Source organism: Homalodisca vitripennis, chromosome 4 (genome assembly GCF_021130785.1).
Source record: "Homalodisca vitripennis isolate AUS2020 chromosome 4, UT_GWSS_2.1, whole genome shotgun sequence".
Taxonomy (NCBI): domain Eukaryota; kingdom Metazoa; phylum Arthropoda; class Insecta; order Hemiptera; family Cicadellidae; genus Homalodisca; species Homalodisca vitripennis.
Window position 1 is genome coordinate 174995391 of NC_060210.1, and position 19531 is coordinate 175014921.

Sequence of the window (19531 nt, forward strand, 5' to 3'; positions counted from 1 at the left end):
ATCAAGTAGATGGTCAGTAGGAATATTAACAGTTCAAAAGATAAATTACTTTGTCAGCTATAGCTGCTTTGATTAAGGCAGTCTTTTTATTTTTAAGACAGATGTCTTGGAACTCACAATAGCTGCTACTCTTTCACAATCAGGACACCCAATGTTGCAGTCTTCTCCCAAATATTTTCTTCGTGTGAAATTAGAGAGTCTTCTGTAAATAATAGAAGTTTTGAAATTGTTAAGACCTTTAGGAAATGGTGACACTATGTAATTGGTCGGCATTTTAGGTTATTGACTTATCAAACATCAGTACCTTTTATGTTTGATTAACCCTTACCGCTCGGTAATGTTAGAATGTCCACAGAGATCGGATGGGCAGCAGTGTTGGCCACCGCCATTTCCTCTAGCGCGCGCATTTCTTTTTAGAGTCGCCGTCCTCAGAGATCGGATGGTCAGCTGTGCTATCCGTTGAATAATCCTACTAGCGCTCGGATGGACAGCAGCGTTGACCACAAGATATAAACTCTTTTTTTTTATTATGACGTATTTTTTTATAATACAACGCATTAAGATCAATCAGCTGTTTCATTACAAAGCTTGGAAATTGATCATCTGGTCAATATTGCATTCTAGGCTTTCGTTTTAGCGCGCTTTTAACCACATTGTCACTAGTGAGTTAACCTACACGCATTATTAGAACGGATTGTTTATTATTCTTAGTATTGTGCAATTTTATTAAATATTAGTGTAAATGAAGTTTTGTAGATATCAGTGTAAATATAACCGTAAATAAAAGTGTAAATATATCAGTATTAATACCTGGTTTTACTGGTATTATTATTAATTACTGGTATTAGAGCTTGTTGGCGATGTAAAATAAAAACAAAAATAAAAAAGGAAGACCATCCCAATTGCAAGACATTTCCCGACTAAATGGGAAACTTCATCTACCATATCCTCTTGAAGGTAGAAAAGTGAAGAATTGCGTCGTGTGTAGCAGCAGAGCACAAGGCGGCACCAGGAAAAGAGTAAAGTTTTATTACAAAACTTGTGAAAATGAGCCCGGTCTTCACATCGGTGTTTGTTTTGAAAAGTACCATTCTTCTCAGATATTTCAACAACAAGATGACAACTAGCCTGCAGTAAAATTTGTATTCGGAACAATAATAAGCAGTTCAATTTTATTTTTTATCATGTTATAATTATTTACTGTCACATTATTAATACTCATTGTAACTCATGTTAGTTTATAGAAATATAACATTTCCATTGTAATACTTTTCGACTACATTATTATTTACCTTTGGACCTTTAAATCCATTTAACTTTTTAAAAGGCACAGTATCAATGACGCGGCGAAAATAAATCCGAGCTGGTGGGGACGCAACAATGACATGGCTGTTGTGTGCACGCATGCGCCATAGTGGACAGCACCGCTGCCCATCCGATCTGAGTGGACAGTACGCGCTAAATTAATACGAGCCTACGAGAAGCCATATTTGGTCAGCACTGCTGCCCATCCGAGCGGAAAGGGTTAACACTAGACAACCAAAGTTAAAAATAAAATAAAATACTTTGTTGGTGACTGGGACTTTCCTGTTACAGCTTTTTTATTATTTCCGAGTCAGGAAAGCAAAATTAAGTAGCTGGTTCTATGTCAAGAGTTTGGTGCAGCTACTAAAGCTGAGGAGCTTTATACATATTCACATCTTAGACATTCTGGACTTACTAGAATTGCTTACTGAATCAAGAAATTTACCTATTTTACTGGAAAGATCTGGAAAAATGGGTACATCTTGTTCCGTATATGATTGTATGCAAAGGTTCCTGCACTGATAATGCTTTCGGCAGACTGATGCACAGAACAAGATAATTGTAATTGAAAATCTATTTGTATTATCAGTAATTTTCAGGAAAGCACTTTTTGCCTATTACTATTCAAACTAGATTTAATCACTTACAGGAATTTTCACACCAATCACATAGGCTGATGATATTAATATTGTTTAACAAAATTTATGTTATACTAAGTAAATTATATTATACTAAGTAACAAAATTATATTATACTAAGTAACATAATATGAGATTTGTATTAAAGCTCATTCCAAAAAGCAGAGACGACGTTTCAATGGGAACCCAACATTTTAATTTGGACATTACAGAACTCTTAATTATTGTAAGTATACTGCCTGGTATATAAAGGGAAAACGTTTGCAACTTAATTATTTACCTATATTGAATAGCTCTTGAATATATTTTCATGGTAAGCATTAATTTACAAAGAAATTTTTATTTAAAAATAAGGTACTTTTTTCCAATGAAGTGATTTATTCAATAGACAATAGACAATATCTTTATTTGCATAATCTTGGAGATCAGCATGGCGCCACAATTGTTACAGAGAAATGATAAAGTAGTATAGTATCGTCCGTGGGCTATGGAACAAAGTCAGGTATAGTCTGGGAAGTCCTCCCATCTTAAATATTCTTCTATGGAAAGGTCTTTTCAGCAGCCAGTCCTTTAGATGCTGCTTCAGCTGTTGGGGGTTGTGGTTCTTCATATCATCTGACAATAGGTTGAAGAACTTGGCTCCGGCGTAAGTGGGTTTCTTGCTGTAGAGTGTCAAGTAATGTGGTGGCAGGACAAAGTCTGTAGAGCTCCTTGTTTCGTACTTGTGGACATCTTGATTTCTGAGCTGCGAAGTTGAGATTATGTAGAAGATGACTTCTTGTATGTAGATTGCCACAACGGTAAGAATTTTTAGCTCGACAAAGGCCGTTCTGCAGCTGTCCCGGTAGCCAAGTCCTGTTAGGTGTCTGATCGCTTTTTTTTGTCGGATGAGGACCTTTTCTAGGTTAGAAGAGGCAGTTCCCCTCCATGTAGCTATGCCGTATCTCAGATGAGATTCCAGTAGAGCAAGGTAAGCTGTTCTTGCTGTTTCTGAGTTGCTTACTTGACTTAGTCTGCGAATAACATATATCCCAGAGCTCAATTTCTTGCACAATTTATCGATGTGGGGTTTCCAATTTAGGTTGGAATCGATTAAGATACCAAGGTGTTTAGTATTTTTCCTGGATTCCAGACCAGGCAGTGCCATAATGTTTGCTTCCATGCTCTTAGTAGTGAAGCCCAACTGTACCGTTTTAGATTTGTTCAGGACCAGGTGGTTGGAAGAACGGTACTCGTTGGTCGCAGTGAAAGCCTCTTCAGTGCTAGATAAGAATTGTTCCTTATCTTTTCATGCAAGAGTTACGACAGTGTCGTCCGCGAACATAACAGTCTGGCAGCTGTCTTGCAGGTGGGCAGGGAGATCATTTGTTAGTAAGAGAAACAGCATTGGGCCCAAAACAGAGTCTTGGGGAACTCCTCTTTGTATACTGATGAGTTCAGATTGATATTTCTGTGATATTGTTAGATGTATATTGTAGTTCCACTTGCTGTTTCCTATTTATTAGGTAGTTCTGAAACCATTCTGCTGATTTCCCTACTATGCCTATTGTTTGTAGCTTTTGTAGTAGGCAGTTGTGGCTGAGACAAGGCCTTGCTAAAATCCAGAAAAAGGATGTTAACGATGCAGCCTTCCTCTAGTTTGTCTATGATGTATTCGACTAGTTGTATCAGCGCGGTTGCAGTCGATTTGCCTTTCAGGAATCCGTGCTGCTGGTTGGTCAGCACATTGTTCTGGTCTAGATAGTTCGTGAGCTGTTCCAGAACAATTTTCTCCATGACTTTAAAGAAAGTTAAGATGAGCGAGATCGGTCGATAGCTGTTTATTTCATTTTTCGGGCCTTTTTTATACTTGGGATACACTTTAGAGAGTTTGAGTTGTTCTGGGAAAATTCCTTGTTGTACAGATTTATTTATTAGAGCCATCAGCGGAGAGGCCAGTTCTTCTCTACACGTCTTTGTGACCATAGCACTTATTTCATCGACACCAGATGATGTTTTTGGCTTCAACATTGGTTGTTGGAGCTATGGGTGGATTGTTTTGGTGTGTAGTTCTGGGATTGATATTATTGTCTAGAAGTGTTTTTTCTGCTATTGTTGAGAAGAAATAATTTTAATGATTTGCTATTTCCACTGGGTCTTCCATGATTTATCCATTTACTCGTAGCGAGTGTTTCTCTGAGGTGGCTAAGTTTTTCCTCTCCCTATTAATCACATGCCAGAGTGCCTTAGATTTGTTGTCTGCTCTGTTGATGTACATGGCTGTTTGCTGTTTCCGTAGGGTATTCAATTTTAAGTTGTATTCCTTTTTCCTTATCTTTGTTTCTGCTTTATCTTCTGTCCGTCCATAGAGAATTTCCTGGTCAAGGGCTTGTATGTAAGCATTCTTCAATCTTGAGCACTCTCCAACCCAACATTGCCTAATTTTATTGCGTTTGGTTCTGGAGTTTGTGAACGGGCAAGAGAGATTTAAATTTGTATAATATTGTTAAATATGTTGTAGGCCGAGTTTACTTTCACTAAAAGTCACTATTTTCATATATCCATATGAAAACCGTGGCTGATTCTGTTGCACTGTTTTACCACTTCAGGTTCTGGTCCTCAACTTGTCTGTTAGAGTTCAGTAATTATATTTTTTGTTATCAGGTACTTTGCTTCTCTCAAAACTGACAAGTTCACAAAAATAATACCTTGGTGGTGGCTTGAAGAACAAGGGCCAAGGCGTAGATGCTGTTTACAGCTCCCAATGGAAAGTAAAGTTCGAGGTTTAGTTGAGGTAAGTTTTTGTTTTATAATCTTCATTTGAAATTTTAAGTGTAGATCAAGACTGTTTATAGACAACCAACACATTGGCCTAAATAAACATTATAAAGACTATTAGGAGTCACTACTGATAATTGCCATTAGTAAAGGTTTCTTCAGATGAGAGTATGGAGAGTTTTCAACTAAAGTTAATATCGGCAATGCACAGTCATATCGTAGATTAGTGTATTAGAACTTGTTACTGATTGCAAGCCTTCTGAGTGAAAAATAGCACTTTACCATTGCTGCAGCAAATCCTAGAGCTTTAATACATTTTCCTAATAAAGTGAACATTTATTACTAATTCCACTAATATCATATCAATAATCTATAAGAGGGTCATGGAAAAATTTTTGTTTCTTTTTCCAGATTTGATTGTTCTATACTGTGCTTGTGCATCTCAATGAATTTCTGGATTCTTTTTTGACATTTGGATACTGCCTCTTTATATATGCCTGAATTACCTTTTCAATACTTGCTGGCCTGATACTTTTGGATGTTTTTTGTTTTATTAGTATGCATAACACAGCATTTTTTTAGTTATTTTATTAATACTGAGCATTTTATTGTTCTTGCTAGCAGTAAAGTTGCTGTTTTCCACAAATTTTTAAAACATTAATTTACAATGCTACAGCATTATTAACATGTCCAATAGAAAGAACTCATTAGTTTTAAATACTCTGTGTATTTTTAAGGGTACTTGGCAATCAAATCAAGAAAATGCTAAGCGTTCAGCTGCGCTAGAAGCTTGCAAGTTACTGCATCAGGAAGGCGAACTTGATGACTACAATCTTCTACCAGTTGGTATAAATGATCCTGCCATACAAAATGATAATTTTACCCCATGTATTGACAACAGTGAGGTTACTGTTGAAGAAGTTGGAGATGACAAGTTTGTGAAAGTTGGAACCAAGAAGTATAAACGGAGTTGTGAAAAGAAGGTAGATTAATATAATTAGTTAATTTAGTAAAACTCCACAAATCATGCAAATAACTATCAGAAGAGCAATTGAGAAGATTAGTTCATATGTTGAATATTCCATCAATAATAATATAGCAGTGGCAATTACTCTTAGATAATTTCTAATCTGAAATTTTTACTTAATTACTTTTATATTAATAATGGGATACTGTTTCATAATAATAAATACTGTTTAATAATGTGAACACTAAAATTTCTCAATACTTAATTATTTTTAAGTGATTTGTTTACAATCAAATTATTATGATGAACCTTTAAATAACTCATTTCATGAATCATGTGCTAGCTATACCACTCCAGCTATTTTTATGTAGGAAATCTGGCATGTCTTTTTGGATTGGGAGCCATTCTTTTCTTAAATGTAATTATTGAATAAAATTTTCCAACTATAAGTGTTACTCTCAAATGGAATAGATTTTGTAAGAGAAAAAAAGATTTTGTTGTTACAAGAGTTGAATGAGGTTGGTGATTTAAATTCAAAGAATATAAGAAATTAACTGATTTAGAAGACAAAAAGAAATATAAAATTATGAATCTGGAGAAAATTAAAGATAAATTTGGGCTTACAATTGTAAAGTACACTTACCTAAGACATTTGTAAGCCTTTTAGATAAAAAAGATTAAAGAATTTAATAAAAATGATAAATTACACTTGATTGTTACTGGAAAGAAGACTATTAAAGATAAGGAATGTGTTACAATTAACTTTGTAGAATAAAGATCTTTCAACAAATTTCGAAGATTTTTCATTAAAACAGCTATACCGGTTCATTTGTATATTCGGTTATTTTCCATTCGTGATTTACTGTTTGATTTCTTAGATTCATTTATGGTACACTGAACAGGATTTTACGTTGAATTATGGTTTGCCTCTAGGAGTGAGCTAGGAACCCCATATCCATATCTAACTTGCGCGTGCACGTGTGTGTGTGTGTGTGTGCGTGTATATATATACATACCGGGTGTCCCAAAAGTCCCACCCCACCCTTCTAACTTTTGAACGGAATTAAACAAACCAATATCCTTTGGGGAGTAATTATATAATGACAAATGATGATTTTTGCGCTACATGAGAACTTAGCCCCTCAACCCAAAATGAGGGGTTGGGGGTCAAGTCAAAATGTTTAAATGCAAACCCCCATCAAATGACACTTCATTTTAAAGGTCTTTATAAAAGAAGAACAATGCCACAGACTAGAGGTCTCTATCTCAATCCAGTACGAAACAATGGTTGTCAAAGTTTTATTGAAAAGTTACGCTAAAAAAACACTATTTTTCTTAACTCATCTGTTCAGACTTATTCTTAATACTAAGTAGTGCTAAATTCAACTTAAAATAATTAAACTTACCGTTGAAATCTTACCTCAACCTTTTTTAAGCTCAAAGTAAATGCTCAAAATGGCCCCCATTTACTTCTTGGCAAAAATAAAGTCTTAATTCAAATACAAAACAACGACTTGTCAAAATTAATACAAAAATACAATTCAAATCACTTGAAACAATTCTCAAATTTTTGGAATGAAAGTAGGAATAAGGTATGCTTAAAACATTTAAAGATATCAAAGCAAACTGATTTATATCGTGTAAGTACAAAGGTCATTCTGGACATAGGAGTAGTGTAGCTCTTATCTTTGGTTTAAAGTTCAGTGACTATGAGCACCAATGCCAGTTGTGACATTCGTTTTGTGAAGAGTGGTTGTAGCTTTCAGTATCCTTACGCTTTAAGATTTGTTTAGTTAAAAATATGGTTAGATCTAACGAAGATTAATTTTTACTCTTTAATTTTATTTTAAATTTTTAGTCTGATTTTTATATTTATACATTTATTATGGTTTTATTTCAGTGGGCTGACTGCCTTTGTGAATGCTACCCACTACCAGATAAAGAAAACTTTTTACATGTGATAGACGTGCTGCCAGTAGATCTACCACAATCAGACAATCACAGACTGATTGTTATGTTAAACACTTTGAATCTGCCTCACAACTTTGCCATTTTATCGTCAAAGAAATTACCAAAGGTACAAATTATAACGTATTCTTCTTTAAAAAAGTGTTTTATAAATCTTGTTATAGGTGAGGGACATTTTAATCTATGTTTAAAATCAGGATTCTATTAATTTTCATTATTGATTTACTCAAAAAATATCCTTTTTTTACACCAACATTAAATTTCATAAATAATTGTTTGTGGAAAATAATTGGTATATTACTGTGTATACCTTATTGTTATGATTTTCACTTGATTCTCCCTCATTTACACCAAACCATTTTAATTTCCAAGGTATATACTTGCTAAAGGAGAGTATTCTCTTTCATGAAGCCTGATGCTTTCATCTAAAACCAGATTTCGGTATAACCAAATGAATAGTATTTTCTCCATAATGTTCCTAGCACAGTCCAAATATTATATTGCTTATCTCTAGAGAATTAGTATTTATATAATCATCAAAGTAAATCAAGCGTTGCAATAATAATAAATATTTATCTTGACGGAAGAAAATCTCGGTAAGTGGATCTCTCGATCAGTCGTAATTTATTGTATTCTTTATACATCAAAAAGCTGGTAGCTAAGAAGCAATAAATGTCATCAGGAATTTTTGTCCCCACCCATTTTTGAGTTTGGGAAACTCAGACAGGACAATTTTTGTACATTGTGTATAATACTCGTAGGTTTCCAATGAAAAGTCCCAGTGCAATTTGTTCATATACCATCTGTCAGTAAATTATGTTTAAGTTGAACATAATTATTACTTATTTTGTTGTTGCATTAAAGGCGTATTGAGTAGGTCTGCTAAAAAAATCCTCTGGAGTTTCTCAATCAATTTCATTCCCACTGTCCTCAAAAATGTCCTCGATATCAAAATAATCTCCATCATACTCCAAAACTTCACCGTTGTCGTCAATGTTATAGTTGTCAGAATCTATTTGTAACTATTTGTCATCATAGATTCTTGTATGGATATGATTTCTCTGTAGTCCATCGTAATAGGTTCAATCACTTTAAAACTACCGTAATAATCAAAATATATTAATAATACTGCAACAACTGTAGGACAATAGTCTGAAATGATGTTATTATCAAAAAAAATGTTCTGTATAGATTAGCAGAACAAAAGCACCTAAATTGAAAGGTCACAAAATCTGTCTTATTTACTGCCATGGTTCATCATTAGATTATAGTACATTTAGAGTTTTTTTCCATTTTAAAATATTGCCAAAATATCTCAGGAACTAGGTATTTTTATTATAAATTACAAATAAAGTTATGTGTATTTTTTTAAATTATGGACTTCTAATGTAATAGACTTGGAGCTGACAATCAATTCGCATTGTATAAGCACAAAACCTGTTTTTTTTTTTTTTTAAATCAATAGATGTACTTATTCTATTTAAACAAAATCATTATTCACACTTACTTTGGTGTAGGTCAGTATGTCAGTATTTGGTTAGCTGATGCTGGTTAACCCTTTGGCTGCCAGCGGCCGGTTAAGACTAGTTGAAAACTGCCAGCGGCCGATATTTTCGGCCTCTTCCTTTTGGCTTATAGCGCAGCTATTTAACCACCAATCTTATAACATAAAAATAATAGCTAGAGTGTTTTTATTTCATAAAATATCAGTTATTACGAAAATCTTACTTTATATAGTACGCCATGTAGAAGAACGACGTAATTGTGTGGCTGTTGGTCTGTCGCGAACCTGCCGGCTGCCGATGCCGTTGACAACAATATCATATTAACAATATCAACCTAATATCATGTAAAATAATTTGTAGTTTCATAGTTCATAGTGTTTTTACTCGGAAAAAGCAATTTTTATTGCCATTGTTTCTCTTCAATCTTCTGTATCCAACTTCATTTGTAAGTATAATATTATAATTTATTTTCTAACTTTAAAGGCTCTTTGTAACTATAAAACCTATTTATTAGTTTAATTTTCTTCCAATAACAACATCAAAAAGAGAATTTAGTGTAAGACTAGTAATGTTTACCAATTCAAGCAAGTATTTGGAACCACATTGATAAAATTATGAAAATATGAAAAAATTTGCGTTGCCGCGGTGATTCAGTGTTATAATCATTATAACTTTATTCTCCAATATTTTTTTGTAATTTTTTGAACATTGACTCTCAATGACATTGTAAACATAAAACAAACATTTATTTTCTCCCATTATAGTATTTATAAGGTGTTTTGCAATACAAAAAAAAACTTTTTTTAAATTTAATTAATTAATTTATTTATTTATTTAAATAGTTTAATTAATTTGAAGTGGTTTTAAAAGTTATATAAGTTATAGTAAATTTCATTACGTTCAAAACAAAACAAAAATCATGATAGCTAGTTAAAAAAGAAAGTTATTATCGTTTTTGGTTTACCTATGCAAAATGCTCATTTTAAGCCTGGCAGTACAGGTAGGCATATGGTAGTTTGGCTTGGCAGTCTTCAGATACAGGTAACTTAAACTGTCTGACAGACTTTAAACATAAAATACAAATATAGCATGGCAGCCAAAGGGTTAACATTTCTTTAAATAATTGAAAGTTGGTTTCAAGTTTGTCAGGCTTAGAAAAATACAATCTCAGGAAAAATTATTGTTTTATTTTTTAATTCTTTTGATAGGTACCATTCCATTTTAACTTTCACCAAAACTAGCATGGCTGACAATCGATTTCTTTCGTAGAATAGATGAAATTTCTTATTCGATTTCAAGAAAAACCTGGTTGTGAGTTTGTCTTTTACAACGCAAATTGGTGCTGGTTCCTGAACTGTTAAGTCAATTCATGTCATGACAAAGATTCTTGTTTGGGATCTTTTGGATCACTCTACAATAAGGTTTTTTATATAAGACTTTATGAAACCTGTAACTACGTGTTAAATTAAATCCCATGTGAACTAGTTTTAAGTATGATATTGGACATCATAATGAATCAAATAATATTATTCTTTTAATATATACATGTGACATCACTTTAGATAGTAGGCTAAATTTCAAACATGCAAGTAGGAAGCACAGTAGTGTTGGAGGATAATCACAAGTAAAAAGTACATCAATTTTGGAGTTTAATCATAAGTAGGAAGAATAGCTGGTAGGAGTTTCATTACAAGTAGTAGGAAGCACAGCAGTGCAGGAGATTCATTTCAAGTAGAAAGCATATATTTTAGTAAGAGGTTAATCACAAGTAGGTAAAGCATATCAGTGAAGAAGCTTAATCAGAATTAGGAAGAACAGCTGGTAGGAGATTCATTACAAGTAGAAAGCACAGCAGTGTAGAGGTTCATGGCAAGTAGGAAGCTCAGCAGTGTAGGAGGTTCATCAAAAGTAGGAAGAAAAACAGTATAGGTGATTCATTACAAATAGGAGGAACAGGTGTAAGAATTTCATCACTAGTAGGAAGCACATCAGTGGAGAAGATTGATCACAAGTAGGAAATGTAGCAGAGTAGGTAGTCCATCATAAGTAGATGGGACAGCAGTGTAAGAGGTTAATCACGAGTAGGAAGCACAACAGTGTAGGTGGTTTATTACAGTTAGGAAAGACAGCAGTTTAGGAAGTATTTTACGTTCTGAAAACTTAAACACACACAACAAAATAATTTCTTGAAGACTAATAACATTTAGTTATAGACATAATATGAATCTGTTTTATGTAGAATTTCTTGAAGAAAATAAAAAAGGATAAATTGGTTTGTATGGCTTTTTTATTAATGATATGGTCAAGATGATATAAATTGTGTGATGTTGCAGTTGGCACCATTCCCACTGTATATGAGCACCGGAGAAATGGAGGCCACTGTGAGGGAAGTGCTTCCAATCACCCTTAGCGAGGCTAATTTGAAACGTATCTCAGATTTTCATGGAATAATTTTTGATCATGTCTTGAAAGTATCAAAAAAATTCATGATCAGAAATTTTAAAAACACACAGAATTCCTATCTCATTGCTCCAGTAATAAGAGGTATGATTTTATGTTAATACTAAATATCAATGTCATATAAATTAAAAAAAAAAAATATTTGATGAAGCAAACAGTGGGTTTGTATATGTATGATGTTATAGTGCATGTCTGAATTGCTCATAAATATGCAGGTTTCTGATAGTTAGATACGAGGGCTATCCAGAAAGTAGATTATGTTTCCCTCTGTAGCTGCTAGGGACTATCATGGCCATTTTGATGTCAGGGAGTTTCTTCATTCAGTGGCTATCCAGTCATGCTAGTGAGAGGTTACTGTCGCTCCTTGATGCTTTATAATAGCAGTTTAAAATGTGTGACACAATTCAAAATCCCGCTAGTTGTGAAGTGCGGTCAGTAATAAGGTTTTTGATGGCTAAGCACAGCAAACCAAATGAAATGTATCACTTACTCTGTGAAGTTTATGGGAACAATGTGATTACTTGAAAGTGGAGTGTGTCAGTGGTGTATTAGGTTTAAAAATGGCTGAAATAATGTGCTCGATGACGAACAAAGTGGATGGTCAAGCATTATGACCAATTAAATTGTCTCTCAAGTCAATGAGAATTTAAAGAAGACTGCCAATTCACAATAACAGAACTCTCACTAAGTTTTCCTCAAACTTCAAGGAGTTTGTTATACAAAATTGTTACACAGAAGTTAGGTTATAATGTTGTGCAAGATGGTTACTGAAAATCTTTACAAGAATCCATCAAAATCAGTGTATGGCTGCTTCATTGACATTTTGGGGATGTACGAAAAAGATGGTGATTCACTGCTCGAGAATCATTACAGGAGACAAGACAAAAACACACGATTAATTGTGAAACCAAATTACAGTCTCTGGAGTGGGGGCACACACATTCCCCCCAAAAACCAAGTAAATGCATGCAAACATTGTCATGGAAGATTATTACAACCGTTTTTGGAACAAGAGAGGAGTTGTTGCTGATTTCTTAGAACGTGGCACAACCACAAATTCTGCAAGGTTTTGTGAAACCTTGCAAAAGTTAAAAAGAGCACCATGACTCTCTAGACTGAAATGAGCTATAAACTTTGAAATTTTACATACAACCTCATTGAAACTTGTTACAAGACACATGTTTTCTTGTTAACATTATAACCAATGCTACAGTTAATGTATTTTAAAAAATTTCAGAAAATCATTCATATATGGATGATAAATATGTCAGAATTTTGAGCTTTACATTGAAATAAGATTTATGTATTTTTTTCCATTTTTAGATTCATCTGGTAGAGTGACCATTGATTGGAATGTAATGGAAGAGGTGAAAAATCCTTTTCCTTCAACCGAAACCAAACCTTCAAATTCAGAAAGACAGAATCTAAGTATCACTGATGAAAATTATCTGGGAAAAATTGTGTCACCTTGGTATCGCACAGTACCAACACAGGTAATCTTGTGATTTGTTACTGTAAACAAATTGTGTATCAATATTGTGTTATTTTTAACTGTGTTATTGTGTTAAATGTGTGATTTTTTTATTATATGAGGTAGATTTATTGAAGAAGCGTTAGCAAATCCTTTCCCTCAAGGGGTTGGAAAAATATCATTTCTGTCTGTTTGTCTGTACAATATCTCGATATCATGAGAGATATTATCTGTAGGATTAAAAATGTACACAAAACTTAATTTCTACAGAGTCGAGAATGAGTTCTGGTATGGTGCATGGCCATCCATTGGATTCTGATATGGTTCACGTCCATGCATTGGATTTGGCTGAGCACTATTAAAACTTATCACTCAATAGGCTGGTACAATTTCCCTTTTGTATGCCTGGGAGCTGGTAAATATTTCTGTTCTGTATGATTGTCCGTCTGTTTGCCCGCAGGACATCTCAAGAAAGGAATGAGCTATAGACTTAAATGTTTCAAGCAACTTCAGCAATGCCTGTTAAGTGACAAGTAGTGTGGCGTACTCCTATCTTGTATTTTATTTGAAATGTTTCAAGCAACTTCAGCAATGCCTGTTAAGTGACAAGTAGTGTGGCGTACTCCTATCTTGTATTTTATTTGAAATGTTTCAAGCAACTTCAGCAATGCCTGTTAAGTGACAAGTAGTGTGGCGTACTCCTATCTTGTATTTTATTTGAAATTCTGGTATTGAAATATTTACAATTTGTCAAACAACTAGAACGTTATCCATAATATTTTAATTTTAATTTTAAAAAAATTTTCAATTAAAATTTTTAACAAATTTTTATTTTCAACATTTTTAATACTGTACCAGAATGTACAGGTTGATTAATTTGTGGAATAATTTTGTGTTATTTATCATCAATTCTAATTTGTTCTTAAAATACTTCAATTAATTTCTTTTTAATTTTATCATGTTTTTTTAGTTTCTTCAGAAGTTAAGTTTGTCATTTATTTTGAAACATTTTGAAACGTGCAACGTTAATGTGAAATGATATATTAGACAATTTGTTCATATATATACATATATATATATATAAAATAGTGTGTATATATATATATATATATATAATATATATATATATATATATATATATATATATACTATTTTTATGTTTTAAAGTTAGAATAATAGGTAAAATCCATAATATTTTTTCCAAATCTTATCTCAGAATTGATCAAAACTCTTATAAGGACCGATATATTTATTGTAAATTTTTCTTGAATAATGGTTATTGCATTTTAAAATATTGACTCGAACTCTAAACCCCCTGCTTGGTGCTCCTGGAAAGAATTTTTGTTGTAATATTTTTAAACTAGGAAGAAATGTCATGCAGATTCCATTTAAAAAACTTTCCATTATACGTACTAATAAGAGACCTGTGACAGTTTGAAAATTTAGACCTAAAACTGTTTTTTGAGCACAGCAAGTGAACAACGCAACCAATGTATATTAACTTAACCATATAGATTTGTTGGTGTTTTTATTACAATTTCATTTCATTTTTTCTCTATCTCTTACATTTTCCAATATTCCTTCAGCGTGCATAAAATTTATAACACCTGGTATTCTTTCATAATACCAGTATTCCAATAATTTGTTCTTGGGTTTGCTCAAATTCAATTCAACTAACATCTTTCAGTATGATTCCTTGTTCTAGATTATATTCTTAATTTAGAAAATAAACAATATATTCTGTTTAGTTAAGAAGAGTTGTACATAATTTATTTTTATAATGTTCTAGAACAAGTAGTAGATCTTTATGTAATTATTGTTAATTTGTTGGATATTCTAGATCAACTTCAATAATATGTCCACATGATTCATCACCAGTAATTAATTGTAGAATTGTTTTATTTCATTCTTTAACTGTACAATTTTTGGGTTTCATCCATTTTATATCATCATGAGGTAAATTTTGGAAAGTGCTGAACCATAAATTTAATTTGCATCAAAGTACAATAGTAAATTGTCTCGTTTTGTTTCATGAAACTCTTTTAAACATTTATTATTTCCTTTTTACACATCTTTTTATATATTGGGAAATTATACCTAATCTCTTTTCAATCATTAAATACATGTTTTGATCATTAATCAATTGTAATTTAATCTTGGTTAGTTTTAATATTCCATCCCAAGATAGACTTGGAGCAGTTAATGTAATGGATCCAAATTATAACTGTTTAAGCAATGTGAATGTTTGAGTTTACCTCCAGTTCACCTTCCTCTTAGTGCAGCGTCTGGTAACTGATGTCATAGACTTGAGCCCTGTAAGTTGGACTCATGTTCGTCTGAAGAAATCTAAAAAGTTGGCAACGAAAAAGGTTAAAATGAGTTCTTAACCTCGTTTTGACATTAGAGACTCCTAGACTTATATGGGGCGGCCTACTGCCATGCACTTAAGCCTCAAGGGCTTTTTGCGCACCCTGGAAGCATACCATGAGGCCTGTCAGTCTATGATTTCAGCAGTTCCACAAACCGCCGAAAACAACCTATCAGGTCCTCCTGGGGAAATTCACCACCCTTGTCCAAACTACCAAAGATGGCATACCGCTCCTTTGCTGTTGAAAGGCAATCAAAGAGCAAGTGTTCAGCAGTTTCATCCTGCTCATCACACATTCTACAGAGTGGATCCTCCTGAAGGATGCCGACTCTGTGAAGATGCTTCCTCAGGTGACCATGTCCCGTGTTCAGACATATAACCCGTGAAGACATTGATCCATTTAGTGAGAGAAGGTCCGACGCCACTCTAGAGGAAGGCGACTGTAGTATTATTCTGCTCATTCTCATGTCCGAATGCAACCTCCACCTTCTCTAATGTTCCACGCGAACCCATTTCGAGACAGCCCCAAAGGATTCACACATTGGAACACCACAGAACGGTTGAGGGCTCGTCATAATTGACGCTGAGCCCCGGTTGACCAGAGCATAAGCTCTTTCATCCCCATGACCAGGAACCCAACAAACGGTCTCATTGTTGTTTCTGGCAAGGGAAGAAACGGCTTGATAGCAATCCCAAATTAGTTTGGATTTGATCACACAAGTCCAGCACCATCAGTGCTGCCTGACTATCCGTGAAAATGTTAATCGTCTTGCTCCTATATCGCAGACGAAGATTCTCACGAGCACATTCCATAATGGCTGTGGCCTCCGCCTGAAAAACTGTAGGATACGGACCCATAGGGACCACCAGCTCCCTACATGGTCTCACTCCCACAATTCGAGCGCATGTGCCGCCTTTTGTTTTAGAGCCGTCTGTAAACCATTCAAGCTCCGCTGGTGGAAGAGGTTTTCTTCCCTCCGACCAATCATCCCTAGAAGTTATCACTATCCTAAAGGGTTTGTCAAAGGAAAACTTTTGTGGCATCTGATCAGAGATCATGTGCAGAACATCCTCCTAAATCAGGATGCTAATTCTACAGTGCCCACTGCTGCAGCACGACCAGAGTCCCATTTGCTGAAGACAGTAGGAACTCCTCCTGGCCATAGCTAGAATAACAATGTCCAGGGGGGAGAGGTTGAGACAACAGTCTAGAGCTGCACCTGGTGCACTAGGAAAAGCCCCAGTGATAGCAAGGCAGGCCATCCCTTGGATACCCGCCAGGTGAGCTACCACTGTCTTGGCCTCTGTTTTAGCCACCAGATAACAGCAACAGCTCCATACATTAGTGCAGGTCTGACTACGGAAACATAAAGCCAGTACAAAAACCTTGGCTTCAGTCCCCCAAGACCTACCTATCACCCATCTGCATTGAATTAAAGACCATTTCCCCCTGGCGATGTCCCTTTCTAGATGAGGTCCCCAGTTTAGAACCCTACCTAGGATCATGCCTAGGTACTTGACTTCTGACTTCAGCTCAATGGAAGAGCCTCTGAATAGAAATGGACCAATGCCCTCTATCTGTCGCCTCCTGGTAAAGGCAACCATAGCAGCCTTGGTGGGGTTGACAGTGAGGCCCACCTCATCGCAACAATTTCCCATCATGTTCAGAGCAGCATTGGTCAGTTCCGTGACTGTTGTGTTAAACTTGTGACTCACAAGAATCACAATATCATCTGCGTACCCCTGTGCAAAGACACCGCTACTATTCAAAGAAATTAGTAGGTCGTCCACAACTAGGTTCCACAGGAGAGGAGATAGGACGCCACCCTGCGGACAGCCTCTCATAGTCCTTGCACTAACACTTGCTTCCATGAGGGTTGTACCAACCACCCTGTCTGTGAGCAAGGCCCTTATCCAGTCACATAGTTGACCTAGACTTCTAGACTACAAAATATAGTGTAATATAGGTTAAGATGTATTCTCTTTGTTTCAGAGAAAAGTGAACTGGAGAATATTTTTATATTGAACATTTATATTGAATCAACCCTTCCCACCATAGCTACGTTATGTGTAGGAGAAACTGAATCAAATTGTTCTAAATTTTTCAAATATATACATAATAATTAATATATTTCTCATAATTGTTTGCAATTAGATATGTTTCCAATATTTCAATATTGTTTTGCTAATTCTTTTATATACAAATGAGTGTTTTAGTTTGAAAGATTATGACAGAAAACAGATATATTTAGAGGAAATTTAAGATATAAATTTAAATTACAAATGTTATGAGCAGCACCTCTAAATTTTCCAGTTAAACAGTGACAATGAGCTCTAACTTTTTCAGAGGTGTCATCGTACCAATCATCATGCATAAATCCTTTGTTAGTGTTTTGATAATACTCATATGATGTTTGCACACAAATATGAAATAAATAGAATTTTTATATAAATTTTACTCTTCTTCATTATTTTTCATAGGTTTTTGTTATTTTTAGAATTAAATTTTTTTTTAATATTTTGACAATTTGGTGAGTTCTTCGAATAATTTTGTTGGAACATTCGGTTAATCTTCTTCAGATTTTGTTCCACACTATTTATGTTTCTATATTTTATTTGTTATATTTGAAACTATATAATTAAAACCGTAAGGAATATGCTTCTGAATATTAGTGGTTCTTGTTTTTCAGCTATAATTTTACGAGTTGGAATTTTTTCTAAGATTCTCTCAAAATCCATATAAATAACATGAGGATGACAACATTTCTTATAGTAGCTGAAAAACTTTGTCATTTGAACTTGAAATGGCATAATTAGATTACAAACTTCATGTTGTTTATAATTTTCTAATTATCTGATAGATCTCCCAACTTGTAAAAATCACTTAGCACTTTCACTGCCATCTCATTTTGACAACTTTCTTAAACATAAATATTTCTAAGAGATAGTTTTTCAGCGATATCTTGTATTTTTCAATATTAAAGAGATATAGATCACTCTTATTTTCTTTAAAAGATTTCTTTAACTATTTTTGAATGTAGTTTTTTATAATTATAAAATTTATTTTTATTTTCTCCAAATTTGAAAATAATTAAATTAATTGCCTTTTATTTTAATTTTTTAGATGTTACTTAAGAGTTGTAATGTAAATTGTAATTTGTCTTTAAAATATCTTGAGTGCAGTAAGGACATTTAATTTTGTCACACTACATTTATTAGGAACTTTTTTTAATATTTATTGAAATAAATTTTTATTTAAGAATTGGTGTTGTTACAATTTTGATAAATCTTTCAAGATTTATAATCTGAAACAGTTTTGTTTATTAAAAAAATATTTTATTAAGTCATTGAAAATTGACTTTTTAAATACTACTATTAAGGGAATTTTTAATTCTTTTTTTTTCAAGAAAAAATTATAAGAGATTAAATGTTTATTTTAATAGATTTATTTTTTGTACTTTAACCCTTTTAGTGCTATAGCATCTACGTTGTAGACGCTGCGTTTATGTCTGAAAGTGCTAGCGTCTACGTCGTAGACGCAGCGTATTTTTATATATATTGGTTCAGTTTATGCAAGTTACTGGCTGCAAACGATGACAGTTCATCCAAAAGCCATAGAATAACGATATTTGTATATTTAATTGCCGACGACCAGCTTTGTATACGTCATTGACGTGAAATAAAAAGGTCAGTTCGGATGTTTGCGTTGCGAGCGAACTGACGCTGTGCTTTCTTTACTCTGTTTTATCTTATTTTATCGATTAAATTGTATTATAATTGTGAAGTACTAATTCATTATTATTCCAAATCATTGCATTACTTAATTTTTCATTTTTGTTTTCCGTGTGTATTATATTTTACTAAGTTACAATGTCTAATAAGAACATTGTAGGTTATGATGAGTTACTTCACCTTTTTTATAGTTTTATTACTGAATAAAACAATTATTTAGGTAAAAAATGTGTTAACTTTGCTTGAATTTCTTCTTTGTTAGTAATAATAAAGTTAGTAAAGCATTTATGCTAATAATAGTAAGTGTATTACTTTTTCTCTTGAGCGTTTCAAACATTAGGCCTATATGTAGGGCAAAAT

General features: G+C 33.6%; 1 protein-coding gene across 2 annotated transcripts in view; it reads left to right on the top strand.

Annotated features, from left to right (window-relative positions):
* Positions 1–19531, top strand: part of LOC124360694 (endoribonuclease Dicer-like) — a 137054-nt gene that overhangs the window by 50532 nt on the left and 66991 nt on the right. For both annotated transcript variants that reach the window (XM_046814522.1, XM_046814523.1), the window contains exons 8-12: positions 4587–4716; positions 5438–5683; positions 7568–7744; positions 11474–11684; positions 12924–13093. In XM_046814522.1, the coding sequence (XP_046670478.1) occupies positions 4587–4716; positions 5438–5683; positions 7568–7744; positions 11474–11684; positions 12924–13093 (934 nt within the window). The remainder of the gene's footprint in view (positions 1–4586; positions 4717–5437; positions 5684–7567; positions 7745–11473; positions 11685–12923; positions 13094–19531) is intronic.